This window comes from Numida meleagris, chromosome 1 (genome assembly GCF_002078875.1).
Source record: "Numida meleagris isolate 19003 breed g44 Domestic line chromosome 1, NumMel1.0, whole genome shotgun sequence".
NCBI classification, from domain to species: Eukaryota; Metazoa; Chordata; class Aves; order Galliformes; family Numididae; genus Numida; species Numida meleagris.
In genome coordinates this window covers 68,633,451-68,647,992 of record NC_034409.1, presented here as the reverse complement: position 1 = coordinate 68,647,992, position 14,542 = coordinate 68,633,451, and the positions used below count along the sequence as shown (strand labels likewise).

Sequence of the window (14,542 nt, the reverse complement as noted above, 5' to 3'; positions counted from 1 at the left end):
TGAGCCCCTTTGAGCACACAGTATAAAAAAATCTGCTGAAGAAGGTTGCTCAAAATATTTACTTGATATTTACAACTTCTGGCAATCAAAGTCATCAGTCAGGCTCCTAAAGATGATGAAACTACTTTGGTTTGGTTTCTTAATGATCGCATATTTTGAGTTTTTTAGTTCTTGTTCTTTTGGGCCTTCTGTCTCTGGCCACACCAGATTTCACATTTTCAAGTACTTTTTTTGGCACCTGGAGCACTAGAAATTTCATGGTGTGTGTGTGGTTTTGTTTTGTGAGGTTTTTTTTTTTTTTTTTAATAAAATGAGAATAGGAATTCTTATAGAAGTGTAGAAGTCTAGGTGCAGAACTGAAAGTACCAGCCGTAATGAAAACGATAACACAGTTGGGAGAGCTAACAGTTATGGATAACTCCCAATTAAGTTTACTGAAAAATTGTTCAAACTGCTATAGTTTTGTTTTAATTCAGGGAACATTAATTATAAATCTTTCTAAATCACCTCTGTCAAAACGGATAGTTAGTAATGACTGAGTGCTAGATTTGTAGTAGTCTCTAACGTAGCTCTGTTTTTCTGTTTGTCTGAAGTGCCTCCCGTTTTCAGAGAGACGGTGCAATTGGTACAGTAGCTGGCTTTGCTCCAGGTGGAAATTGTTCTCCTCTGTATAGAAACGGAGGAAGATGTTTTGTTTTCTTTGTAATGCTGAGCAGTATAGCAAAGGAAGAATCTGCCAATCACTGCAAATAACACTAGGCCTTCTCATACTGCGTCTTGACCCCATCCAGGCTGTGCTTTTGACCTGATGGGTGCTCAATTTCTAGCAAGATAGGTTCTAAGATTGTATTTCTGTATACCATTGATAATGCTGGCCATTTAAATATTGCTGCTGTCTGGACTACCCCAAAGTTGATTTCCTTTAGCTGCTCCAATTTTGTTGATTGGTAGGAGCTGCATAGATCTGCTCTGACCAGCTGTTTTCCTTTTCAGTGGTCACAGTCTTTGCCAGACTGTAAGGCTGTGAACAGCCTTGGCCCAGTTTTGTATGTTGGCCTTTACACTAGTCGATTCAGATCTTTTCTTTTAAGCTGTTTAGGGCCTGAATTTATGCAGTCTTTATGCACCTAAAAATGCAGGTGTACTTGGAGGTAGATGTGCATGCTCATTCACACTTCCATTCCCTCGGGCCCTGTCGCTGTCACAGAGGGCAGAGCTCAGCGCTGCCCCTCTGCTCCCTGTGAGGAACTGCAGCCACCATGAGGCCTCCCCTCAGCTCCTCTGCTCTGGGCTGAGCACACCAAGGGACCTCAGCTGCTCCTTATAGGTCACCCCTCTAGACCCTTCCCCATCTTTGCAGCCCTCCTTTGGGTGCTGTCTAATAGTTTTATATCTTTCTTATTGTCACATCAAAACTGTTCACAGAACTTGAGATATGACTGCTACATCAGTGCAGAGTAGAGCAAGAGATTTTGGAAAGTAGTAAATTAATGCTGAGAATTACTTCCTTTTAATATCACTATCTTAAAAAAAAAGCAGTAGACGTAAAAAGCGGCTCTCGCTAAGTAGCTAAGACTAACTGGGAAAACATTTATCTATTTGAGAATGTGGTGCATATCATGGTTTAATAGCATATCCATGGTAAAACCAGGAGATACTTATTTGTTATTTATTCAACCCAGAACTCATGGCAAATCCTCTGAAAGATTTCCTGAGGTTTGCTAATCTGAATTAGAAAATAATTCTGATAATGTGTTTTAGCAAATGTATAGGTTCCTTCATACATTAAGTGATGATGTGGCTATATGGAATACCTTAGAACAAATTCTGTGTATATTTCTGAAGTTTCTTCATCAATCTTAGCTAGTAGAAAAGGATGAAATTGAGAAATCAGTGGAGCTGGTGATAGGTAAAAATGAGCTGGTGAAAACTGAAATCCTAAAGTGCCTCCTGAGCAACTCTGAAAATCCTAAATCAACAGTGAAGAACCTAGCGTATCTAATTCAAAATAGCATAAGCAATACCTCTGCAATACATCTTTTATCTAGTAAATCAGGTATCTGTAGTGCTTGGGCTTTGAAGTTCAACAAAACAGTGAAACAAAGTAACGTAATGAAAATACTATTTGGCTACTCTTATTATTTTTCCCTAGCTGCCTGTTTCGAATTGCTCTTAAAATGTCAAAGTGCGGTGATACTCATAAGTTTGCATCTAGAAATTAAATGTCTGTTTTTGTAAATGTTGACATTAGGACACTTAGGGGTAAATTTTCCTTGGGGAGTGTGAGGACATCCATACAGAAATCTTTTTAACAAATAACAGGGTTTTTGTGCATAACTCCTTCTGCATCACTTCGAAGGTTTACCCCCTGCAACATAAGATCTAGATAATTTTAGTTGTTGAAAATTATGCTTTTCAGATCTGGTCTCTTTCTACAGTATGTTATTGATGTGATGGTCACAAATGCTTCTGAATAATCATGGTCAAATCTTACACTGTTTTCTTTCAGTGGTGGAGAACTTGGGTTATTATGCATCTCAGTGCTTTACCTTGTACAAGACGAAGGTGGAAAGCAAAAATTACATAGGTGGAAAAAAAAACCAATCAGTTTGTGAGTGCATGTTATGACCAAAGATGGAAACCATGTAACCAAATAAACAACAGGGAAAGTGAGAGATATTAGCAGTAATATTTGCCATAACAAAGACCTTTTCTATGGATACAAATGTTATAACTACAGATATCCTATATTTGGACAAAAAACAAAACAAAACAAAACAAAAAAAAAAGGACGTTTGACTGATAATATTATCTTATGGCCCAGGCCTGGTAGTAAAATCTTGTACAAAATCAAACTATATTCTGAATGTACCAGTGCTGAAGTTTTCACTAATCCAAACAGTTTTCTGCTGCAGCTGTATTTGTGGTAATACTGGGAAAACAAAACAAAACAAAAAAAACCCACCAACTTTTGATATTTTTCCTGAGCTTCCTCACCGTGCAAAATTGGACAATTACCAGGCAAAAACTGTTTTTCTTGCAATGTATCCAGTATTCTTTTCACTATTGATATTGAAAATAGACTGGTAATAGCATTTGTTTTGCAGTATTTTCGCACTTTAGCTTGAAGCTTTATTTGAAACCTGGATGCGTAAAGGAAAGAATTGAGACTGTTAAAGATAAAAAGTTAACTACTTTTTTTAACCATTGTCATTTGGTTTTAGAGAAGGGTCATGCTTGCGGTTCTTTTTTGTCTGTGCCTGTTAATGAGCCTCTGCACAAGTCACAATCTCAGGTTTATCAGTTAGCATTGGCGATTTAGGCAATCTGTATTAAGACAAGTTGGATTAATACCAGATTTGTGTAGAATTAAACAATGGCACATTTAAAATGTGAGGCATCTCTGCCTAATGAGAGACAGCTGAGAGGTGTGGGTGGCCAGTTCTGCTCTCCTAGGAGAAATGTGTCATGAAGTCTGGTACATATTTTTTTTGTGGGGCTTCTTTTTTTTTTCTTTTTAGAATTGTATCAAAACTTTTGCCAGGCAAAGTACATGTCTGCTCCTTCTCCTCAAGTTGCTGGCAAAGCTCCCATTGATTTTAGTGAAAGCAGAGCTGGACAACAGCTGGACCTAACTTCATTTCTAAAAGTAATTTTTCGTAAGTGTGAATAAATGCCCCAGTGTGCAAATAACTCTGCTCTTGGATGTCATATGTTACTGGTGTAAATATATCAGTTTCAACTATCAGTTGGCTATTGTAACATCTTGTTGTAAAAGGTCAAAACCAGGAAAAAGCTCACTCTGTGTAAAAATAAACATAATCCCAAAGCAGACAACCCCCCTCACTCTCTAAGCCCCCTGGAACTTGCAGGCAGCATGAGGACAGCATTTTTCCACTTTGAGGCCATAGAAAGAGTCAGGGCTCAGAAGTTCCATCCAAGCTCATGCTTGCGCAACTCTGTGCGCCTGGTAGCTGCATGCCTCAATTAATCCATTTTGGAGGTGAGACAATACCTATACCATCTTCCATTTCAAGATCAGGTTGAACTATAAATTAATGAAGAACTGTACACAACTTGATGCTTGATAACTTCACGAGGGACACTTGCACAAAACTCATCCTTCCCCTGCCCCATTTCATCACCAAAGGAAATAAAGGAACAAACAACAACAAAAAATATCATCCTCAAGCAGACACTCAGATCAAGCAGAACAGAAATTTCATTTACAAATGATGAGAAGAAAGTTGTAGGTGTTTTTTAACAGCCTTCATAGAAAGTCAGGCTTTAAAATTCATCTGTATTTACTATGGGGAAAAGTGGCATGATATCTTCACAGGTTGAGATGACACGTTTTTTGTCACCCAGGTTGTTCTCCAAGTATAGACCACAAAGTCTTCAAATAATTTCTGTTTGGGAACCCATCCAGTGATCATTTAGTAACTGCAAGCAACTCTATTGCACCTCTTCTTAAAATATTTCAATGGCTGCATGCACTTACTTTTGTATATAAGTTGCTCCAAAAGTGATACCTCCTGTTTATTTCCATGGAAACTGCAACAGATACAAAGTGCACAATAACATTGTTTGATAGAGCAAATTCTCAGCTACAAAAAGCTATTCTTAAACATAGTCACAACTATTAGCTATGCATTTTCACCAGTGGTGAACAAGAACCTGCATGCTGCACTCATAAAAATCTGCACCAAGGGAAATGACACACAGTCACTGTTGCCACTTCTGAAACGCACCACCCACCACTTCTCTGTGCTGACATCTGCTGTTTGATCTCCATAAACATTCAACAAGTGTTGATGAATATCAATGGGTGCCAGTTTTTTCTACATGGAGGAATTTAATGACACAGCTTTGCTTCATACCTACTTCCATGTCAGACATGTCAGTCATGCCATTTTGTCAGACTGTCTGCTGCCACCTGTCACCTGGCAACAAAATATAATGGCATATTGGCGGAAAGGTTCAGCCACTACTGCTAGACCACCAACATCTGTTTCTGCCATCATGAGCCACTATAATAAAAGAGGAGGCATTACTTTTGGAGCAGCCCTCATATATTAATAGGGGTAAAAGGCAAAATCATAAACCACAAATTGTCTTCAGCATCTAAGCATTGTGTTTTACATCTTTATCTTGCAGGCTGAAGTCATCCATTATCAGATTTCTCATGCAAATAGTCAGAAACAGAGTTCATATGTTTCATGTTTAGACTGGTAAGCTCAGTAGATTGAAAGCCTTGAATTTCTGATGAGAAAGCACGTTTTGTTTTCTAATCAGTCTTGAAGAACTTCTCCAAATCTAATCCGATTTATCAGCATTCTTCTTGAATTGTGGACACCAACTTTTGATGCAGTATTCCTTCAGAAACTTGCCTCTACACATACATAAGTAAGACAGTTTTATGAATCCTACTCTATGGCTCTGATTATAATTTCCAGAATTGCATGATTTTTCAAGATGTCATTCTGCTGATTTTTGTCCCAGACCTTCAGACTGTCCCTAGAATGGAGGCCTACATTTTATGGTCTTCTTTATTGTTATTAAGTCTCTAACTCGACATTGAAATATCTGGACATAGTGAGACACATATGGTTTGCTTATTCTCAGTTGAATAAATGATGCTTAAACTGTTACCAATGACCTGACCTCATCCTCTTTTCTTTTTATGTCCTTTATAAATTCTCTTATTTTTCTGTGCTCTTCCATTTGATTGAAAAAAATATCAGGCAGACAATAGGTGTTTCCTGAGATTCCCTATTAGAAGCGCGTGCACTCATTTGTAATTTCTTGGTCTAAGTTTCAGATTGAATTCTGACCTAACTGTTAAGCCATTTAGTGAGTAGGGGTTATAGCACAATTCAATCACAGTTTTTGCCTTATAGGAATGTGCCATACCACCACTTTATCAAACTTTACCAGAGTGATATTTTCATCATGAGATCAGAGAAGATAATAATCAGAAGCTAGAGAAGGTCTATTTTTTTAAACCCCATATTGAGACAATTATTACATGATGCTAATACTATAACTACTGCTGATTTATAGTAGCTTCCTTTAATTTTACATTAATGGAGCTCAAAATCATCCATTACTTTATTTTTCCCAGAACTGATATAAAACTCATGGCTTATATTTTATTAGCGTCATCATATTTACATTTTTTAACAGTGTTATTGCGCATTACATTTCTCATGGTTCTCTGGGATTTTGTTTCTGTTTCAACCTGCCAAAAACCTGCATTAGTAGAGCAGGTGTCCCAGTCAGCTCCTCTCTAATATTTAGCTGCAAGTTACTGAGATATAACATTCATGCATCCACCTGGATTAGTATGGGAATATAGCCACATCATCCACTGTATATGAGAAATATTTCTTGGACACGACTGCCTCTTCTGTGTTATCACTGATAATTTGAACATTTCTACCTCATTGTTTTAATGTAAATGAAAGCCAGAAGAGACAACCAGATCCGCCATTTCAAACTTTGGAACATCATCGACTATAAAATACTCAAATTCCTTATGCAGTGTGCAAAGACATATGAGACAGCATAAATAATTTCAGTGCTGTTGCACAGGGAGCTCATGCTGAAGCAACTACCCGTGATAAACCTTGCAAACACTCTCAGGAATTGCTTCTCCACACGGAACATCCTATCCCAATGTGGAACCAGCATGTTGCAGTCTCAAAGAAGGAAAGTGAATATACCATTTAATTAAGGCATTTTAATCAGGTTTAAAGACAAACTAGTATAATGAAATACTGAGAAAAAACGTAATTTGTTTGTATCTACATGTTCCTATTGGAATAATTCTTCCCTATTGGAAACTTTTGTCTGTCAATCTCAAGCTGTTCAAAACTGCAAGAACAATAACCAGTTGTTGCTTTCTTGTGTCCTCAGTCTTTATCCTAGCTTTTGTTAGACACAGTGCAGTGGTGTTCATGGGTAACAATAAGACTATTATGTTTCATTGTGGGTTTTTTTCAAGGCTATACAATGTTCTAGCCATTATAGAAGGATTACAGTCAGCTGACTGATGTTTACATACCATTTCCATACCCTAATAAGAGGTATAAGGGAAAGTTTATTGTAGCCAGCAGGGGTGAGATTCAACTTGGAAGGTTGGGATTTCTGCTGTGTGAAGAAACGTAGTCAAGGGAAGACAACACTGTACTGCCTAGAGTGTTTTTATTTTTGGCCTCTGCTTCAGTAGTGTGAGTGTCGGTAATGGTTGCTGCAAACTGCTTATTCATACCACTGCTGTGCTCATTTGCTTTTGGGCACTATTAATTTTGTGGCTGTGCTAAGTTAAGAAATCGTTCACAGGGGCACAAATGGCATGACTGTCTCACTTGCCCTGGCAGCAGTTTGTCTTGTCCACATGATGGGGCAGTTCTTGACTTTGTTTTTTGACATTCCCATAAAAACATATGCAGACACGCCAGCAAGATCAGCATTTTTTTCTGGGAGCGGGGTCTTTTCAGCATTCTTTAGTATGATACCTCACGCAGTCATGCACTGGAGGTGACAGGAATTTCTGATATATTGCATAAGCATCTGTGCATTCCTCAGCTCCAGTATGTGCTGCTGAGCTGCAGAGAACAGTTTCTGCACTTTGTAGTGGCTGCTAATTTCACAAGAATCTAAATGACCTGGGGAAGTCACACGGCTGCCCAAGCTCATCACAAAGGGGCTGAAGATCGCAAGCCTGCATCATGTGGGGCTGAGTCTGAGGGCACATTTTTGATACTGCTCTTTGGCAAAGCAGAGGTTCCACTGCATTCTTGGTTTTCAAACACAGTACTCTTGGCTTTTGGCAATTAGACTTCTGAGAACTGTATGTGTCTGGGTTCATGAGAAATTAATAGAGGAAGAGAGAGAGAGCAAAAATCCTAATAATGAAGACTTACTCCTTGGGGTAAGAGGTAATGTCTGTGTCTTAGTTTCCATATGGTCAGGGAAAGATTTCTCATTCTATAACCAGTTGGAGAAGCATATTCCTATCGCTGCTCCTCCTGTTGTCTTTGAAGGTAGCAAGGCAGGAAAATTATCTGAGATGTGCAAACAGTTAATTCTTTTATAGACAACAGGACCAAGTGCTAAATGGTTCAGGTTATTAGTCAAATGCTATTTCATGGTCCTAAGTGTTCTTCCTGATAAAATAAAGGCTGTTTTGATTGAACAATAAAACTTGTGACTGTGGGTATTATTTTTAACTATATATAGATGCCTTTTGGTGTTTCTTCCCGTGACTGCACTGTGACTGTTTATATAATTTACCATGGTGCTCTGTTCGTCATCAGCAGACTACATAGATTGCCGGTTTACAATGTTCCCTCAAGCTTTGTGGTTAATCAAATGGTATGGCAAATGCCAGCCTTTCTTATTAAAGGCATGTCTTGATGCAGTGCTCATTCTGGGTTGGGTCCTAGTCTGGTGACAGGAAGGGTTTCTCCTCTGTGATAATATTTGTGTGACAAAGCTTTATGATTCTGTGATATATATGCCTTTAAGAGGCTTTATTCTGTTCTTAGTCCATATTTCTCAATTCTTTGGTCATATGTTTGGCTTCTTCAGGAGATTCGGAAGTGAGGCTCATTTTCTTCTAAGACACTAGAGTTTGCTCACAACTAGAGGCAGGATGCTGAGCAGGAGGAACTGGTGCACTTAGCAATCTTGAAATTTCTTATGAACCCCACTGCAGACTAGGCTGGGAAAGAATCTGCCTCCATGTGTGGTCCAGAGATTGATGGTTCTTGGTCTTCTGTAGTGTAGACCACAGCTGGCTTAAGTTCACCTGAAAAATTCACCTAATAAATTCCTTGGCACTGCGGATGTGTAGGTGATGCTTTTATTTTTCTTGCAGCCATTGTGTTTATGGATTTTGATATTTTAGTATAGATCTTGCAATTTTCTTGGCTAATTGAGTGAACTCTGTAGACTGTGTAGGCTCTATGAAAACATCAGAATACAAGAACTAGGAAGGAACTTCTGTTTTGCATTGTCAGCCTACATATACAGAATATTGCATTCTGACAGTTGTTTGAGGTGGACAAGCTCATTGCTTTTTGAGGTGCATGAAGCAATGAAGCCCCATGGTGGCCTTTGGTTGCTTTTGGAAATATTGCTAAGTTCACAGAAACGTGTGAGTGTGGATAGTGCTTCCTGAGATATTTTTGGGGCTTGCTCCCCCACTTGTTGCTGCCTCTGATGGTGACAGAGATGTATAGATTGAAAAGTTTATGGCTAGGCTAACATGCAGGTCCTGATGACCTGCACATTCCCTGTAAGTACAGAGAATGCTCCTAGTACATGTATTTTTAAGACCTATTTTTCATTAAAACCAGTTGATGAGTAAACGCAAAGAAGAGATCATCTTATTTTGCTACCTAACTGCTGAAATGAATAATTTTTCTCCTTCTGTAGTAAACATCAGAAGCCTTGCCATACTAATTTTCAAATAAAATCTTGTGTATTTTATATATATATGCTTGCAGTCATTGTCACCTGCTACCTCTGTAAAGCTGATTGTTGACTGCAGGTGTTCTCAGGAGACCAAAGGCAACAGGAAAATGCCAAGGGATTGGTACCCCCGCTCTTAATTCAGTGCGTCTTGTTTTGCAGAACATATGCAAAATGAAAGGGAAGATCTTCAGAGAGCTGCATGCAAATATTGACTGGTTTTGGTTTTGGAAGTAAAGGAACAAGGAGATACAGAGAATGCTTTTTAAGCTCTTCTATCAAATGTCATCTCTCTGTTTTAATATTTCATGTGATGTGGCTTCTTTCAGATGATCAGTTGGATTATATGAGATCAGAGAAAAGGGAGTGATACTACTCAGATGCAGAAAATAGGAAGAAAGTGCTGCCATGGCAGGGTAGGGCACAAACACACAAACTGCAGTGCATTGGTTCTTTGTAGAACTTGTTTCAAAATACACATCCTCCAGATAGTCAGTGGAAATTGTTGAGGTAGACGTATTTGATTTATAATCAATAAGTTTAAAATAAACTTCAGAGAAAGCTTGTGTAACAGTATTTTAGAATTCTCGCCATGAAATGTGTTGGGTAAGACCATTAGATGCTTGTTCTGTGGACAACTTTACTATTTGTATGCTTACTAATTATAAGGGATAGACCTAATAAATTATGTATCTATGATAAACAGCTTGCTTTTCAAACAAAGGAAGTTGGCTACTACTGAAGTTTCTTCTGCTATTTTTATATTTCTCTTAAAGGGCAACACTTTAAGGAAAATACTCCTGTATCGCTACTTTAAAGGAGAATATGGAAGTGGTATGAATGGGCCTCTGTCTACCAGCTACAGCAAAACTGCACAAGTGGGAGGTAAATCATCACACATTGTTTAAGAAAAACAAAACTAGCAGCACAATTTTTTATAAAATGCATGTTGAAAGTGCTTCAGGGATTTAATTGGTAAATAAATGAAACAGGTTCGGTAATCAGTTAGAAGAGAGGTTGTACGCACCTGTCTCAGATTGCTGGTGTGCATTTGCCAGCACTAAAAAAGGGAATCTCTCCATGCCCCCAAGTCAATCCTTCAGTTCAATTCTGATTGGTAACACCATTTGCTAATAAATCCACATCCAGGAATCCAGCAAAGCATGCAGCGTTTGAACAAAGCTATTGCTGTTTCAAAACCAAACAACTTTTTGAAATTCCAGATTCTTCACTAGCACATTAAAAAAAAAATAGGGTAAAAGGAAAAGCTTTTCACAGATATATCAGTTAAGAAATGAAATAAATTTCCCAGAGAGGCTGCAGAATGTCAGCTCTTTCAAAACAAGGCTGGGAGGACCCACTGTAAATACTGTGAGCAGGAAGTTTGAGTGGGTGTTCCTTATAACCTCATTTTTGTATGATTCTGTTACAGAAGCCAGGGTAGATTACTCTAAGATGCTTTCTAATAAAACCAAAAACAGTGTATGTCATAGGAAATATGGCAGAATAAAGTGTAGAGCCACGACATAATAAAGCTGGCCATTGCATTATCAGCATATATTAAGGGCACGTCCAGATTTATGGGCTTTTCCAAATGTCATTTGACTGATCCTGTATGTCTGTTTCAGTGTTGATACTGGAAAAATTTATAGTCTGTATATCTTGTACATCAAATTTTTCCCTAGCAAACAGTAGAATACAGAATTAGTATTTTCACTTTTCTCTGTGAAAAATATGAATATAAATGCATAGCTTCATTAAAACATCAGAAACATTTTGTCAGTACTGCTTTGATTAAAGTGGTGCCATATTTTTTTTAAAGTAGTAGATACAGTTACATGTGTGTAATGTGTGTGTAGCGGGAAATATGAAAATGAGTAATAATAAAAGATGGCTGATTTAATGAGTTAATACAATTTTGTAAAACCCCTTAGGATCACACCTTTAATTAATTTGGATTAACTTAAGTCTCAGTTCTTTAAGAACATCATGATGTTACTGATCTAGGAATTAGACTGGCAAAAACATTTAGCAAGAAGGTCATACCCATAGCCAGAGTGGATGTACAAGTACACTATCTTTGTTTAGAATAGACCTGAGAAAAGCAGGTTTAAAAGCATTTTCAGACCTCTGACCATATACATATTTTAATGTATGCAGCAATGGAATTAAAAACAAAGTTCTGTGGACAAATCGGTTTCATTTTGATCTTCTTTATTGTCTGACTATTGTTAACAGGACAGTGGTTTGAGTTTTTGTTTTGTTTCTTATGCTAGGGGACCAACATTGCACTTTCACACAAACATTTTGTTTGTTTCAAGAGGAATCTTGCCTCTAACAAAATTTCAAGATTAAATGAATTACATTGCTACTGGATGCAAAAGATAGTTTTTACTAATAGATTTGCTTCAATGTATGCACATGAAACAAAGACGAATGGTATGTATTTCTCTGACTTGCAGGTGGATTTGTAGGACAAGACTCAGATAAATCTGGAGTATCCATGTTTGATATTCAGTGCCTTCTGGATAAAGAAGGTGCATCAGAACTTGTCATAGATGTTATAGTCAGCACCAAAAATGACAGAATTTTCTCAGAAGGCATTTTGCTTGGTATTGCATTGCTTGAAGGCGGAAATGCACAAACACAGGTACTTATTTCATTTACTTATTCACATACTGCTTTTCAAATGCACATAGTCTGGAGACAAATGAAAACCTTTTTGCAGTGAGTTCTGTAAAGAGGTTATCACTGTAATATGTCTCCCTAAAAAACAAATGTAAATATTCCATGCTATTATGCAGTAATACAGTAAATTCTTCAATAGAAGAGAACATTTTTCTGCTGTCCCTTTCAATGTTGTACAGTTGTTCTTTGCCAGCTGAGCATTATCTCCAGTTATTTCACACTTCTCCTTGTAAATTTAATAATTACGATGCTTTTTAGTTTATAATAGCAAAAAAAAAAAAAAAGTTATTTTCTGGAAACATGTAGGGACATTTTTCTAAATCTCCAGAGGTAAAAATTGGTCATTTTGAGACCTCCAGTATCTGTTCCAAAGGAAATAACTGCTTAAAACTATGGATTCTAGTCTCTTCACAAAGACTGGGAGTATCGCTCTTGCCCAGCTTTAGTGAAATAAGTTAGTTGTTTATTTTTACTCTATGATCAGCAGAGAGGAGAGATAGCATAAAGCAGTCCCAGCTTTTTCCCGTATCTTGTCACTGACTTTTATAGGAACCTAAATAACCTACACATACTTCATTTCAAGACTGTGAAAGTTAAATGAGAGGAATCCTATCCTGTATTTTTATTCTCTAAAAAAGATAATACAATCTGTCACCCTTAGAGAGTGTCCAGAAAGTATTAAAGAAGTGAGATATTGTTGCAGCTTTCTAAAATGAATTGGTAAGGGGTTGCAAAAGGACTTCACTTCTGGGACAAGTTTTAAACTGTTGAAAATGATAGTCAGACTACTTGACAGCAATGCTAGGGGACTGTTCTTAATAACCTAAAATATTAATTCCAATTCTGTAATTATAAAGAACAAAGAATGTTTATAGGCAAAGCTGTAACATTAAGTATTAATCTGTGTCTTTCCTGTTTCCTCTTTTAGCTACATAACAACAATTACTTTTGCTATTACTTGCAGATTGAATATTGTATCTCTAGAATACCTGGAGAGAATTGGAGACTATCACAAACTAATTTAACTTAGTTGTGACATTTGAAAGATTGCAAGTAGCATTGTTCACCATTTTATCCAGATTTAAAAACAATGATCAATATTTGTTACCAATCTTTTATATCACTTTGTAAAATAATTGGTTGTGCAGTGGTCATCATTTTTTTTCTGTGTCACTGAAGTAATTATCTTTTGTTTGTTTCTGTATTTTTTCTTCCTTAGAACAACGATAGCTAATGAGTATCCTGTGTTTTTTCCTTGCAGTATTCAACATACCAGCAACTGAAGGAGCAAAAAAAGTCAGAAAAATTCTTTAAAGTCCTGTATGACCGCATGAAAGCTGCTCAGCAAGAGATACGATCAACAGTGACAGTGAACACTATTGATTTGGGGAGCAAAAAGAAAGATGATGATAGTGACCTTACCGTATCTGTACCCAAAAAGAGAGGTAAGGAGGCACCCATGTAAAAAAGGGAAGAGATAGTGCATTACGTTCGAGTTGCATGTATTGCACCACTGATGCTATGCTGCACTGATTAATGAGTTTTAGTATTAATCATTGCTAAATTGTCTTACTGGTCTGTTTTTCTCTAAATTACAGACCATATCTTTTGCTGGCTGAATGGAAATAGCATTGATGAAGTCAGTGAAGCTATGCCAGTTCACAACAATAGAATATATAGATTCATGTTTTTAGAGAAGCTGAAATAGAGACTGCTGCTAATGGGGCTATTTCGCATGAGCAAGCACAGGAAAGACTGCCCACCCTGTGGTCCTTCCATTGTTCTCATCATTTATTGTACATGGGAGAGAAATAGTAGGGCCTTTTGTTTTAATGTTCTACTTCGCTGTGGTTTGTGGTTAATTTGGAACATGCTATTCCTGCATGAATGTTGCTTTGATATTCTTTGTAAGTTGCCTAGAGGTCTTTGAAAAGTTAGGCACCAAAAAAGAAAAAGTTGCATTCATTGTTGTTGTTTTCTTATTGTTTAATTAAACACGCAAAAACTTTCAAAAATGAAGGAAAATTATCTTCTTTTCAGTGAAGGATTCAACACTGCATCTGAAAGAGGGTATGAAAGTTCAGTTAACAGAAGCATCTTCTGCAACATCCAAGGCTTACTCTGTATATAGAAGAGAAATGGACCCAGAAATAGATCTTATGGGCTCAGGAACAGATGCTGCAAATGCAGAAGAAAAGACCACAGAAGAAGCAATAATGAGTCCTGCTATTGCAATCATGCAGCCAATACTGAGATTTCTCCAGCTGTTGTGTGAGAACCACAACCGAGAGCTCCAGGTAAAGTGTTTTTGAGCCAGGCTTCAAAGGGAGTATTGCAGGAGCTGGAACTTCATGAAGGAGGAAGAACATGCCTG

The 14,542-nt window shown here is 37.4% G+C and overlaps 1 protein-coding gene across 9 annotated transcripts in view; it reads left to right on the top strand.

Annotated features, from left to right (window-relative positions):
• The window catches only part of ITPR2 (inositol 1,4,5-trisphosphate receptor type 2), a 313,815-nt gene that overhangs the window by 188,532 nt on the left and 110,741 nt on the right, over positions 1–14,542 (top strand). For all 9 annotated transcript variants that reach the window (XM_021392091.1, XM_021392096.1, XM_021392086.1 and 6 more), the window contains 4 exons: positions 10,257–10,365; positions 11,943–12,130; positions 13,430–13,613; positions 14,209–14,465. In XM_021392091.1, the coding sequence (XP_021247766.1) occupies positions 10,257–10,365; positions 11,943–12,130; positions 13,430–13,613; positions 14,209–14,465 (738 nt within the window). The remainder of the gene's footprint in view (positions 1–10,256; positions 10,366–11,942; positions 12,131–13,429; positions 13,614–14,208; positions 14,466–14,542) is intronic.